Source organism: Limulus polyphemus, unplaced genomic scaffold (genome assembly GCF_000517525.1).
Source record: "Limulus polyphemus unplaced genomic scaffold, Limulus_polyphemus-2.1.2 Scaffold4935, whole genome shotgun sequence".
Taxonomy (NCBI): Eukaryota; Metazoa; Arthropoda; class Merostomata; order Xiphosura; family Limulidae; genus Limulus; species Limulus polyphemus.
Genome location: NW_013670545.1, coordinates 58,470 through 72,412, shown reverse-complemented (window position 1 = coordinate 72,412; position 13,943 = coordinate 58,470). Strand labels below are relative to the sequence as shown.

Genomic DNA, 13,943 nt, shown 5'->3' with positions numbered 1-13,943 from the left:
ATCTTACACACCATAACACTGATATATATATATATATATAGTATTTGTTTCACTATATCTTACACACCATAACACTGATATATATATATATATATAGTATTTATTTCACTATATCTTATTTATAAAATTTATCTTTTAGAAATCACGTACAGCTGTTTCAAAATAAATCCCAACTAATCTCTAAGCTCATGTTGCAATGAAGTCTACCATTAAGACTACTGGTTTCAAATCACAAGTGAGAGTTATTGTACAGCAAAAAGTTACTGCTGAAGTAATTACTTCAAAAAATTAAATAACATCTGTGAAACTTCTCTCGGTGGGACAGTTACTTATTTCGTGTAATGAATAAAGTAACATAAGAAAAAAGAAAGAATTGTGAAAACTACACTGAATATAACAAACTATCAGCAGACTTGAAGACAGAGAAACTAGTTTCAACACCTTAGTGTGTGTCTTTTTCAGTCTCACATTATATTCTGACAGGAAATGCCTACATGACCCCAGAATGTTTAATTTTTAAGGACATGTGATCATAAACCTGTTTAGCTAGAAGTAACTTTGGGAGTTGTTGAAACTAGGCAAGTTTTTAATTCAGTAACTTTTAATGATTCTTCATTTTATGTAGTTATCCATTTTTTGTATAAAATTATTGTTGATTTCTAATCAGTTTGATGGCCATAATCATTCATATGAAGAAAAATGACACTGTGTGTGTGTGCACAAGTATATGTGTTTATATTTAACCCCACAGATATGGGTAGGTCAAAATATGCATGTCATGAAGTCTTTTTACGGGGTTACATTCAAAATTTAAATAAGCTAATTTATTATTAGTGTATGTTATAAACTTAATATCAAAACTTAGTTTATAATTAATATTTTTATATTAAGTCAGTTTTGTTTTCTTAATTTCAAAGGGAAATATTTAAATAAATTTTCAGTTGTAATTTGTCTATATCATATGATGCACCTGTATTCCAAATTAACCATTGTAAATTTTCTTTCTATACTAATATGATTTTCTGAGAGTCCAACTAAATGACAAACACATGCTGTAGATATTGACAAGTCAGAACATAAACTTAGAACTTCTTTCTTTCCTTCCTGGGATATAAACAAAAATGTCAATTTCGGACATTGCTCTTTGATTATGTATAACTAATAGAAAGACCAGCTTTTTCTTTACAAGATGTCTTATTTGGACTATTTTGTTTTTGGTGCTTATAGGGTGATATTTAGCATCAGTTTTATTGTTTCCAATCAAGGTGTTCAGCTTGAGCAACTAATGGAATTTTTTGAAACTATTTATTGCTTAGTTAGAAAGCCAGTTAAATTGTAGTAGTTTTAGGACATTCTGTTTTAGTGTGTGATAACTTTTTGTGTTCTAAAATACATATTTGAAATAAACATGAATAGTTTTGTGGATAACCAACATTGCAGAAAAATGGTAGGATTAGAATGCCTCATCTCTTGACAGCAAAAGACCCAAGTCCAGATGAAAGTTCTAAGTTTATTGATTTAGAAAGGCTAAACATGTGACATGTAACAAAAATTACTTAAAGGCTAAGCATACACTAAACAAAATACACATAAAGAAAGACAGCTTGCATTTGTGATAAAAGTTATTTTAATCATAGCCTTAATATCTGTATAAGAAGTATATATAAACAAAAGCTTGGCAAGTACCTGTAACATAAGTAACTTTATCCAAAGGCTTAGTTTGTATCATTAACACAAGTAATTATAAACAGAGGTTTAACCTAACTCTATAACACAAGTAACAGTATAAAAAGGATTAGCCTGTATGTAAAACAAATGAATTTGATATTAAAGGCTAAGCCTTTATCTGTGTATACAAGTGACTAATAAACATTGGTTTAGTTTGTATTTGTGACAAATTAGTATAACCAAGGGTTAGTCTGTAACTACAACACAAAAATAGGTAAACAAAGGTGTAGCTGTTATCTGGAAGTAACGTGCATTTATATATGTGTGTGTCTATATATATATATATATTAAATTAACATTTACATTCTGGATATGTTGGGCTTAAGTGAACTTAAGAGTTGCTGAATATTAAAATGCAACAGTAATGAATACCAACTCATTTTTTATAGGAATCCTGCTTTAGATATTCAAGCATGTGATCGTGTGTACCGCATGGGTCAGAAGAAAGAAGTTACTATTTACAGGTGAGTATTTAAAAGTTTTGATTTTGACAAAGACAGTGAACCATCCCATTTCATTCTGAAACAACTCTCCATATATTATGCATATTTCACTCCAGAAAAAAACTATCATTATAATTTTTTATTTGGAGAAGTGAAATAATTTAGTTCCGATAAGAGCCCCCCAGTGACTTAGCAGTAAGTCAGAAGGTTCAAGCTTCTAAAAACTGGGTTTTGATACTTTTAATGGGCACAGCACAGATAGCCTGTGGTGTAGCTTTGTGCTTAATAACAAACAAGCAAGCAAATAAGGAAATCCTTCATGTTAACTTTCTATGTGGATAAGAGAAGTATATTACTCCAGAATAGAGTGATAAAGGTCTTTCATATTAACAATGTATGATTATGAAATAAGAATATTAATTAAAATAGCTGGGTGTAGTCACTAACATAAATATATTATTCCAGAAAGTCTTTAGTGTTAAATTTCTTTGTAGATGATATATGAAATATTTAATTAAAAAGTCGTTTTCTTAATCAGAAATAGTTAAGTTTAGTAAAGGCGTGTTTGTTGGGTTTTCTATTACTGTTAATAAATCAGATTCTGGTATGCATTTTCCATAATAGTTTTTGTGTTCTGTTGCTTAGCAACAAAAGTATAACCTAATATTGTTGTTAGACAGCGTACTGAAAGTGTAAAAGGATATGTATAGATAGTGAAACTGGAAATATACTTGTTGATTTCTTAATTTAGTGTCTCCATTGATTAAAAATGTTTGTCTTATATGTGTTTTTCAAAATAAATATTGGTTGAAAAACAGATTTTAAAAATTATATTTTGGCCAATCAGATATGTTTGTTGTTGTTTAGATTGCAGTTAGCTATGGTTTATGTGATAACTAGAAAATGTGACAGAGGCCTCCATGTTTCCTTGAGCATAGTATTTAAATTATACAATAAAAAGGTCCAATGTTAGATCATAAAGTAATATTATAAGTTTATTTATTAATAGTATGGTAACGCTTAGACCAAACTAAACTAGAGTGAAAAACATACACAAGTTACAGTGGTAATTTATCTCTTTATGAAATAAAGGCTTAACTAATATTAGGTCTAAGACAAGTGGACTTGTATATTTTGATGTCTGTGATTAGAATTTATTTATATTATTTTGAAATTGAAAGTTCTGATACATCAGCTTAATACATGACATTTGTTTGCTTCCTATTAAGTTAGTTAACTGGAAATATAATCAATCATTGTTTAGGACTGTGATCCTGTATTTAAAGAAGTAATGTTTCAACAAAAATATTAATTGGACCTCAAATGATTTGCAGGTTTCTGCTAGTTGTGTTCATAATGGAAGTAATGTAGGACAGAAAAATTCTTTCTGTTAACCACCTGTATTTAGTACAACAAAGAATTTTGGTTAGAAAGTTTGTTTATAATATTGAAAGTGTTTTAGTTGATGGAAATCCACTGATTTTATATTAGAATGTAGTATTAAAAATGTTTTAATTCATTGCAGGGTGTTGGATACACAAGACTGTTTAGTTTAAGAGTTATTATTTCGTTTATTTAATGATTTAATATTTAATGATTATTTAATTTTCATAACAAGGTAACAAGAGTGTAAAAGTTAATTATTTTGAAAGATATAGTTGTGACAAGTCTCATTACATAACTCTGTACGTGTTGCACGTTGTGTATAAAGTTTAATTGTTGTACAAGGCTTTAGTAATATTGTTGACATCATCTTACTCAAAGATTCCAAAAGTTTCTAGTTATGTGTAATATTGTTGCTAGTAGAGGGTTAGAGATTTCTAGCTTATTCTATCACATGTTATAAATACGTGCAAATGCAAAAAGTTAGAAGTAAAAGTTAAGTCAGAAAACTTTAACTCAGTGAAAGTGAAGTCAGACTGTGTGATTGTTAGTTTAGCCATAATGGGTGATATTTTAAAGTGAGTTTAACAGAGAAAAGGAGAAATAATTTGTTTTGTCAAAGGGTGTTACTAGTATTGCATACTACTTACAGCATTTAGGCTATTAAGATACAAAACACACAAAACTATTTGCTCAAGCAATCAAGACATGTTAAAAAATTTGGCATCAGAAAAGTTGCTCTAATGTGTTTCAAATTAAATCTACGTTATAAGAGTTTTACATAGAATGATTATCTCCAACATCTACATGATTACGACATGTTACTGAATGAAAAACCAATGCTGTTGAAGTGCATGTTTGTTGTAAATAATAATAACCATTAATTAAAATAGAGTATGTGTAATGAATAAAGAACTTGTGTGCTCTTTAATTATTTGTAGTTCTTTTTAGTGAAGGTTTTTTAAACTGGTAAAAGGCAGTTATTAGTTCCTTCTTGTTAAAATAATTTTGTTTTATTCTTTAATTAAAAGATATAAATGTTTTAGTTGTCTTCCTTTACATTTATCTAAAAAATAAAAATGAATTACAGTTGAGTTTCAGAAAAAAAACTATTTCTTATTTTCAGGTTTATCTGCCAGAATACAATTGAAGAAAAAATACAACAGCTTCAAAAAAAAAGTTGCATTTAGCAAAAGATGTTATCGAAGGAACTAGTCAGAAAGCTGAGAAGTTGACCTTAAATGATTTGAAACATTTGTTTGGAGTATAAATAACCAATTATTCTTTTTTTTTACTAAACTCATGTTACTACCTTTGTTGAATCTTATTTGGAAAAAGTGTTGAGGAAACTGCAGTGAATTTTGTCCTTTTCTGACAATGGATCATTGGGTTCAGAATAAAGTACTGTGTGTATGTTAAAATTATGAAATTCTGTTTTGAAGCATTTAAAGTAACATCTTTATGTTACATTATTGTCACAAACCACTTGTGGCATTAGTGTTTTTTTTTGTTGTTGTTTTTCTGGAAGACGTAAATGTTTTATCCATAATCTGTTAGCAAGAAAACTTATGAAAGGTACTAAAAAGTGAATGACATTTTCATTCATAACTTTAGAATAAAGTATGCTATCTTATTGTTTCATTTTACATCCATTTTTTATTTCTCAAAACATTAGATCTAAATTAGTAATGATAATGTTTAAAAAGTGACAGTATTATTCAAAAAACATCATTTAGTATAGTAGTCCTAATAATGTTGGTTATTGTAAGTGATCCAACTAACTTCTACATTTTAGTCATGCTCATCAAGCACTTACTATAAACAGGTTTTCAAAAAAGAAATATTAAGATAAATCACAATATCTTGTAATTTCTTCTTTATTTTACTATATTTTTAAGTGTTATGCATAATGTTCTTAACTGTTAACTATTCAATTTATGTGCTGAAGGAATATTTTTAATATCTTTAGTTGAGTAAACTAAGGAAGTGATGAAATCAGCTGGAAACCTTTAAAGCCTAACATCACTGCCATATAGTTATAATCAAGTGTAGATAAGGAATCAAAGTTTGCTAAACTTATCTCATACTTAAAAGTACTGAGAAATATATTCATGTATTGTCATTTCTTTTATAAAATAATAAATTTAAATAATATGTATTTTTACTATAAGAATGCTTAAACAAAAGTAATCATGAAATGTATGATAAGTACAAGGCTTACAGAAAATTTCTAAAATTAAATAAATTTTATTCTGAAGTTCATGGAGCAGTCATTGCAAACTGTTATAAAAAGTTTTTGGGTTTCAGATAATTATTTACTGATACAAATGAATATAACTTTTTTTATATTTTTGCAAGTTTTTCATTGTATGAAACTTTTGATTGTCCAAACAAGATGTGTAGCCATGACATAAAAAAAGTAAGTAAAAATCAATATGAAGAAAATACTGAATTAATCATGATAAAAAAGAGAATCATTTATTGCCAGAAAATCTTTGAATTATACATTCAGAATGAAAGAGTGATGGTTAAAATTACTAAAAACATTTCACTCTAAAGAATTGGAGGTTTCTCTCAGTAGTGAACATATTACAATCAAGAATAATTATTTTAACATGTACTATAGTATATTAACTAGAAAATAAAGTGTAATTGAAAAAATGTTAAAGCATTAAATTTAGAATATTGAAAGGTATCTAACAAATTATATATTTTTCTAAAGTCATTGCATTTACTGAAACTTAAAATAATTTATATAATTATTCATATGTAAATGATATTTGAAGAATACTAATCAGTATTAAAGAATAATTTATAGATCTGGCCCTGAATATTTTAGTGAAAAGTTTACTACTTCTAAGTCTACCTAATTAAATATATAGTACATAATACACATGATTTGAAGTTTCACTTCTGTAAATAAAGTTTTAAAGTATTAGAAATTTTCAACATGAATGGCACCATATATCAAACATGAGATAAATGGCTAAGCCAGCATTTTCATGTAAAAAGGATTTTAAATTGATTTATTTCATTACAAATTTTGAAGCCTTGCTGGATACACAAATTGCATAACACAAGCATAAGTAAAGAAATTAATAATCATTTGATAAACTTCATAAAACCACAAAGCAATATACAAAAAAAATAATTTCAGTTATAGCTTTTTAAAAACTTGATTGTCTTGTTAAATTTCAAAATAGGTAAGCCATGGTGTTTATAGCCACAATTTTGACCATTTGAAATTTGTTCTTATTTTGTCAGGCAAGTGTGACTTAATTAATTTTGTGTTGGCATGCAAATCAAAGGGGAAGAGCTGCTGAACCTATCATGCTTTTAGCTTTGTGCATTTCATTTGGCTACGGACAAAGGCTAGCTACTTCTGACTGATTGCCTCCTGCTGAATCATTTCTTCCATGCTGTACTTCACAACATATCAATTAGAGATTTTTTTATGTTCAGCATCACATTATCAGTTAGGATTTTTTAATGACTTGTGTATTTATTTGTAAAGTTGGCTATCTTCTATCCTAATTCAAGTTGATGGAAAGAGGTTTACTAAAACTTCCAGTTAGAATTAAGGTTTTCAAATTTTGCTCTTAAAGCTCTATTATATATGAATATTATTAATGTTTTGTTGTTCTTTGACATATCCAGTAAATGAACAGTGTTCAGGCCAAATGGATTTTGAATTGATTTATTTCGTTATATTTTATAGCTCTTGCCAGTCACTCACAAAGTGCATAATACAAGCATGGGGTTAATAAGTGAATGATCATATGATCAACATATTAGAAACACAACACAATGTATAGTACATGGATTTGAAGTTTGATTCCTGTAGAAATTAATTTTCTTTTTGTACTTTTAGATATGTTCTGAATGACATCAAATATGAAATGGGTTAAATAGCCTTTTCAGAAACAAAAATTCAAGCATAGCCATCCCAGATGCTTGAACTGCTGACCAGAAGGAGGGTAACTAGTCATCAGCATCCACCACCTATACAGCTATTCTTAAATGAATGAAAAAATTTATTGCAATAATATAATGCCCCCACAACTGGAAAAGTTGAGTACATTTGGTATATTGTAGCATCATATATTAAATGGGTTAAACAGCCTGGTTACTAAAAAATTTTAATCCTCCTAAATTTAGAACTTTAATCAGAGGTAGAGCAACCAGTCAGTTAGCTATGTGGCTATTTTTAATGAATAACGTGATTGAACATAACAACTATGTAATGTCCTCCACAACAATAGATAGAGCATGTTAGATAGAGCATATTATGTTTGAACCTTCCTATCCACCATCTGGCATGCTAATCACTAAACCCTGCCTGGCTGAATTTAAATTAAAGTTATTTGGACCTTTAAAGAATACCAGGTAATTTTTAGATTTAGCAGACATTAAATCCAGTCAGATTTTCTTGATGGGTTTAATGAATTTTTTTTATTCTGTTGAAGGATGCTTATTTTTTTGCCAGAAGGATTATAATGGTTATGGTACATAAAAAAATCCAACAATTAATCAGTTTTCAAACAGGCTGAGCTTTGCAATTTTCTTGAGAAAATGTAATTTTATTATATTTGAAATTGCTCACACTATACCAGAAAAGTTGATACTTATTGTTTCTTGGCAACAATTTATACTACCTTAAAACTTGATTAACCCTACCAGAAAAATTACTGAGTTTTGGTTTATAAAAAGATTGAATATGTAGTTCAATATCCAAAGTGTAGTTTTATTCATATTTATTTCCATATTGAAAATTTACACCAGCCTGAGTTGTTTTGCCTTCAGGTAAGACCTGAGCACCAGCTAGCGATGGTATTGTGAGACTCTCAGTGATAGTAGATATACTGCCAGGGTGATCATGGGTCACAGAAAATCTGGGGTTATGCAGAGCTGATTGACAAGCTAACTATTTTAACTCACCATTCTGTAACCCAAGGGAAAGCACCTAATGCTTGTATGAGTTCAGGGATTCTTGAGTATATTCACTCCACCATACCCCAATGTTTAGGGCATCTCAGTCTGGTGTTAGCTGAGAGCCCATGGACGAGAAGTTTATGTTAGAATCATAAGGTCTCTGTGAACCATATGTATCAGAGTATGACTAAAAAAAAAAAGACCTGGACTCTTTCCTGAAGCATTTCAAACAGGTCACTCTTTCGAAATAGCTGGACTCAGGAACAGGTGTTGCAGCGCTTGATATTGAGTTTGGCTGGTCCACCCTTTTATTCTATCTAGCTCTTGAGTGAAAAGCAGCTCTAGGAATGGAACTCAGTTGTATCCAAGTTGTGCAAACATTTTGATCTGATGGAGAACTAAGCTATCCATTAGGCCAACTTCAACACAGAGGTTCTGCAGAAAGCATGGGTCCTTATGCAAATGATTTGTGCTATTAGCATGGGAAAGAATACTTTGCTATGAATTGCAAGGATGCCCTTGTTGAGAAGTTCATCAAAGGTCTACGGGGTCAGGCAATGAGGCATCACTTGGGTATGAGAGAGATACTCCCACCTCAGCAGAGCAGTTTCTTCAACAACATGGTTCAAAGTTATAACATTGAATAAATTGCAAGAGAGAAAGAAGGCCATAGTGGCTGTAAGTCAAACAAATCATCTCCCTGAAGTGATTGCATCACACAAAGCTCAAGCTATTCAGAGGACAAAGCAGCAGCCAACACATCCCAGCACTGCAACACAATGCCACTGGTTCCCAGTAAGTGGGTAAGGCTTGCTTATTCTTTCAGTGACTGAGTGTGCCAATGCTGATTATGCCTCTGCCTGAACATCACTCTGAAAGCAAAGAACGAAGCATCTGCTTTGGGTGTGGACCACTTTGAAGTAAACTGACTTTATCTTGCTGCACAGCAAGGTAAGCAAGGCTACCAGTTTTGACCAGCGGACCATCAAACCTTATGGAGCAGCTGTCTGTTGCATTCTCCCCACCCTAAGTCAGTGGCCAGAACCTACTTAAGCTGGATTTTTGTACAGCTGAAGCAACTACAACTTACTATCAACCCTCATAAACCTTCTGTGCAGTTCAGCTCTTTCAGGGTTGGTTGGTCCTTTATATCTGTCTGTAAAGGTACAAGGGTGAGAGATAGAGATCCTGATTCATACAGAAGCTACCAGGACACTGATTGATATTGCTGTCTATCAGGTACTCTGGCCAGATAACAATGGTTTTATTTTAGTGAATGGTAGTAAGCTAGTCATGATTAGGTAACATCAGCCACTGAATAAAAGTAGTCATCTCTGACTTTGGCTCCAACATTACTATTCTAGAGATAGATTTACTGTGGAAATTGCCAGTAAGTTTTGTCTGTGCATCAGGTGAACTGTGTTTCCATGAGAAAAGAATAGTGGACTGCATATGTATATGCTACAGGGGTAGTCATGCTACATTTTTATATAGAAATGATGTTCTGCAGTTTACTGAAGATGAGATCTAATGTATTGGGACCATGTAATGTGGTGGTAGAGTCAATGCATTAAATGCAGTTTTCTATCCAGAAATTGGCAACATTAGCTCCAATGTGGATCTGTCCAAGAGAAGATGAAGTCCTAGTGTTTTTCTGCAGTTACAGGCAGTTGACTGTTCAGTTTCTTGAATGAAAAGTTGTAATCAATGTGAGCAAAGTGAAGGTAACAGAAATTAGTTGGATCATTAGTGTTGCTTCTATTGTGTCATGTCAGTACACAGTTACTGATACATTGGCGGTTGCTAAATTATGATTGTGCAGGCAACCAGGATTCAACACAGCAAAGAATTTCAGAAACTTTTTTAAATAACTGATGCATTTGTGGAACTAGTTAGCCAATTGGTCAAATAAAAATTACTTGCTATCACATTACAGGCAATGCATACCTACTTAAAACACTGCTTTGTAGACTTCTTTGTAGCACTACAGATGTAGCCAGCAGTGAGATACAGTGGATGTAAAAAGACGGAATCTTTCACCTTCATAGAATGCATGGGAGTCTCCAGTGGTGATTAGAAGGAGGGTACATCAAGGTTCTGTGTTCACTTCAGATGGATCAACATGGCAACTCGTATTGATACCTTTCCACTACTACAGACAGACGAATGTGTTGATGCATTGAATGCTACGTGATGATTCAACTCAAGACCTTGTGTCCATATATTGGTGAGTCTAAATTGATGATAGGAGCAGCCTCAAGATTCTTTCTGCACATGAGAGGGTTTTAATGAGTTTTGCTTCATGTCATTTGGCCTGTTTAATGTGTCTACTGCCTCTTTGGTAAGGTGATTGACATTATATAGAAGAGACTGCACAATAGGAAAATGCCTGGTCTATGTCAGTGATGTCTTAGCATTTGGCTACATGTCTGCTAATGAAAAGCTGAGCTAACTACTTCAGTGGATAACAAAGGCAAACTTGAAATTAAAGCCAGGTTGGAATTTCTAGGATATATTGTAGGTAAAGATTGAGTGTAAATGGGAAAATGCCTGGTCTATGTCAATGATAACTTAGCATTTGGCTACATATGTGAGTCTGCTAATGAAAATCTGAGCTAACTACTTCAGTGGATAACAAAGGCAAGCTTGAAATTAAAGCCAGATTGGAATTTCTAGGTCATATTATAGGTAAAGATTGAGTGTAAATTGACCCAGCAAGATTGCATAGGTGTAAAATGTATAGTTTCTTTAGTTTTGGTTGCATTGCCAACATTTTGTGTCAAATTTCTCCAAGACTACCACACTATTATCTGCTTTCACTAAAGCAGATTCACATTTTAAATGGATTGAGGAATGTGACCAAGTATTCATGTCTGCATTATTTGAAGCTCCAATACTATTGTATGCATGAAGGGACTGTATATACCAGTGATAGTGGAATTGAGGCGGAGTTATCACAGTTGCAGGATAAAGTAAGATGTGTAACTGTACATGCTAGTATACTATAGCTTTTGAATGCAAGTGTTGCATGATGAAGAGAAAAATGTTTGCATTTTGGGCCCTCTTCAAACATTACCTATATGGTAGAAAGTTCACCATTCAGGTGGGTAATGCATTGCTGATGTGCCTTCTGAAGTTTAAAAATCCAGAAAGGGTAATTGCATATTTCATCACAACATTTTGGGAATATGACTATGTTGCATTTCATCCAGGCCCACAACACGTAGAATAAATACCAATGGATTGTCTCTGCACAATGAGGTCCTGTCTGTTTCTTTAATTTCCTGACCTTGGACACTATGTGGTATGTTTAAGCTATTTATGCCATGACAATGTCAAACTATATGGTAGGAGATTCCATTTGTGGTTAGTTACCACAATTAATGCTTCAGGAGCTCTTGGAAGAGGAACTGAATGATGTAGATTTAGCAGGATGCTCCTTGCCATGCAGCAAGGTGAAGCATGGCCAGTGCAAATTGAGAAATTTAGCATGAATGCATGTTACCTGTGGCATTTATACAAGTAGTTATGAGAGCAGGAAGATGTGCTGTACTATTGTTATTAATTATCAGTATGTGGTTCTCAACCTGTGTTGCAATCTTGTCCTCAAAGCTCTAAAGCAGGAAGTTTTCCAGACTTTTCGTAATGCAAAGACTGGAGGTTACTATCCCTTTTTTTTAATGTTCAATGTCAATTTTACTGGCAAGCTTCAAGTTGAGACATTAAATGGTGTTGTAAACATTGTATGGTGTGAGCTACCCAGAGGGGAAGTCAGTATAATATCTCGTACATTATCAGCAGAGCAGATAAATTAGGCCTGCTAGTAATAGGAAGTTCTTGGATCTCAGGCAATGGTATGTATTTCTTTGAGTTGCAGTAGAACGAGAAAAGACTCAGATCCACATGTAGCAAATATTTAATGACGCATTCATAATACACTGAACAATATGGCAGTGATTGTGTGCTGTAGGTTTTAAAAAGAGTGTAGAATTACGATTCACAATGGAGTATAACTTGAACTATCTTGTTAATCCATATGCCCGCCCTGCAAGTTAAACCAAGTGAAAATTAAAACTAAATAAAAATAACTCAAAGTTAAATTAGTTACTTTCAGTATAAATATAAATATTGAGTATAAATCCCCTCAAGTATAGAATCCTATTGTCTTCCTGCAATACACAATAAACCTGAAATTCATTTACTATGATTGCCAACAAAATAAATTGCTTTGAAGAGCTATAAAAGCTTACTTCATAAGAAAGTGAAAACGGAAAAAGAGAAGCAACTGAAATGTCTCAGCTGAACACTTGTGGAAAGTGAAGGAAGCTCTTAAAATCACAGTGTAAGAGCTCCCACTGGAGGCATAAAATCTGAGCTCTCTAGAACAAACTTGAGCTTAAATGCCAAATTAATCTAGTCTCATTAGCATACACAAGCCCATATTGTGTGCTAATTACCTCATTTGGTCAATGAACGGTGTGCAATCTAGGAATGTGACTGCTCATATCAATTACCTTATTCCACAACAAAAAATAACTTCGCTCATTAAACCAATTGCTTTGTTATTCCTGTAATAAAACCAAATAAGTAAGTTAAAACTTCATTTGCCACATAGGAGAAAGATAAAGTTAGTAACTCACTTGAGTACATCATTGCATCCAAAAAGAGAATTATAAAAAAAAAAAAGGATAATATTAAAAATTTTGTTTTTTATCGTAAGGGGTGGAAAATACATTCTCTGAATTGTGAAGATGTGCAGTTTGCTTTATCACCTCTAATGTGATGGTTTAGCAGAGTGGGTAATAAAAACTATCAAACGGATGCTTGTGAAGTTTGTTAATTCTGGCAAAAATGACTTTTGATTAATACTTGCCGTATATCATAATGGTGTATTTTATGACACAATAAAGATCAGCTGCATTGCTTGGTGTAAAGAATGTTATAGTATGAAGACTGAAAGGAACTCGTTGAAGAGAAACTAAAGGACCCGGACCGAGTGTGGTTGCTCTTTGCCGTGCAACAAAGTGAAGTTTGGCCAACACAAATTGACAAATGTAACAAGGATGTGCATAATATAATTAACTTGTACAGTCAGAAGGTGTCATTATCAATCACTTATTCGTGGTTCTCAGCCTATACTACTATGGTCCCAAGAGATTTTCCAGAATTTGCATAATGCTAAGACTGGAAACCACCAAAGTGTGACTCACGTTTGATAGCAGTTCTACTAGCAGCATTTGTGTTGAAGTGTTCAATACTGAAATAAACACTGAATGGTGTGTGTCATCCAGAGAAAGAGCATGCCAGAACAGGGTAAACTCCAGCAAAGAAATTTTGGATCTCTTCTAAGATGATAACTGGATATTGGTGGTCTACTCTAAAAGACTGAACAATGTCATTGGTACAAACTAGTCCCCATTAACTAATTCACAAAGTGGGCCAAAGCCTATTTATTGG

At 32.2% G+C, this 13,943-nt stretch overlaps 1 protein-coding gene across 1 annotated transcript in view; it reads left to right on the top strand.

Moving 5' to 3' along the window:
* LOC106471882 (transcription termination factor 2-like) overlaps positions 1-6,269 on the top strand; it is a 9,920-nt gene extending 3,651 nt beyond the window's left edge. The window contains exons 3-4 of the mRNA XM_022400497.1: positions 2,118-2,192; positions 4,681-6,269. Of these exons, the coding sequence (XP_022256205.1) occupies positions 2,118-2,192; positions 4,681-4,744 (139 nt within the window). The 3' untranslated portion in view covers positions 4,745-6,269. The remainder of the gene's footprint in view (positions 1-2,117; positions 2,193-4,680) is intronic.
* Positions 6,270-13,943: the final 7,674 nt, after the last annotated feature.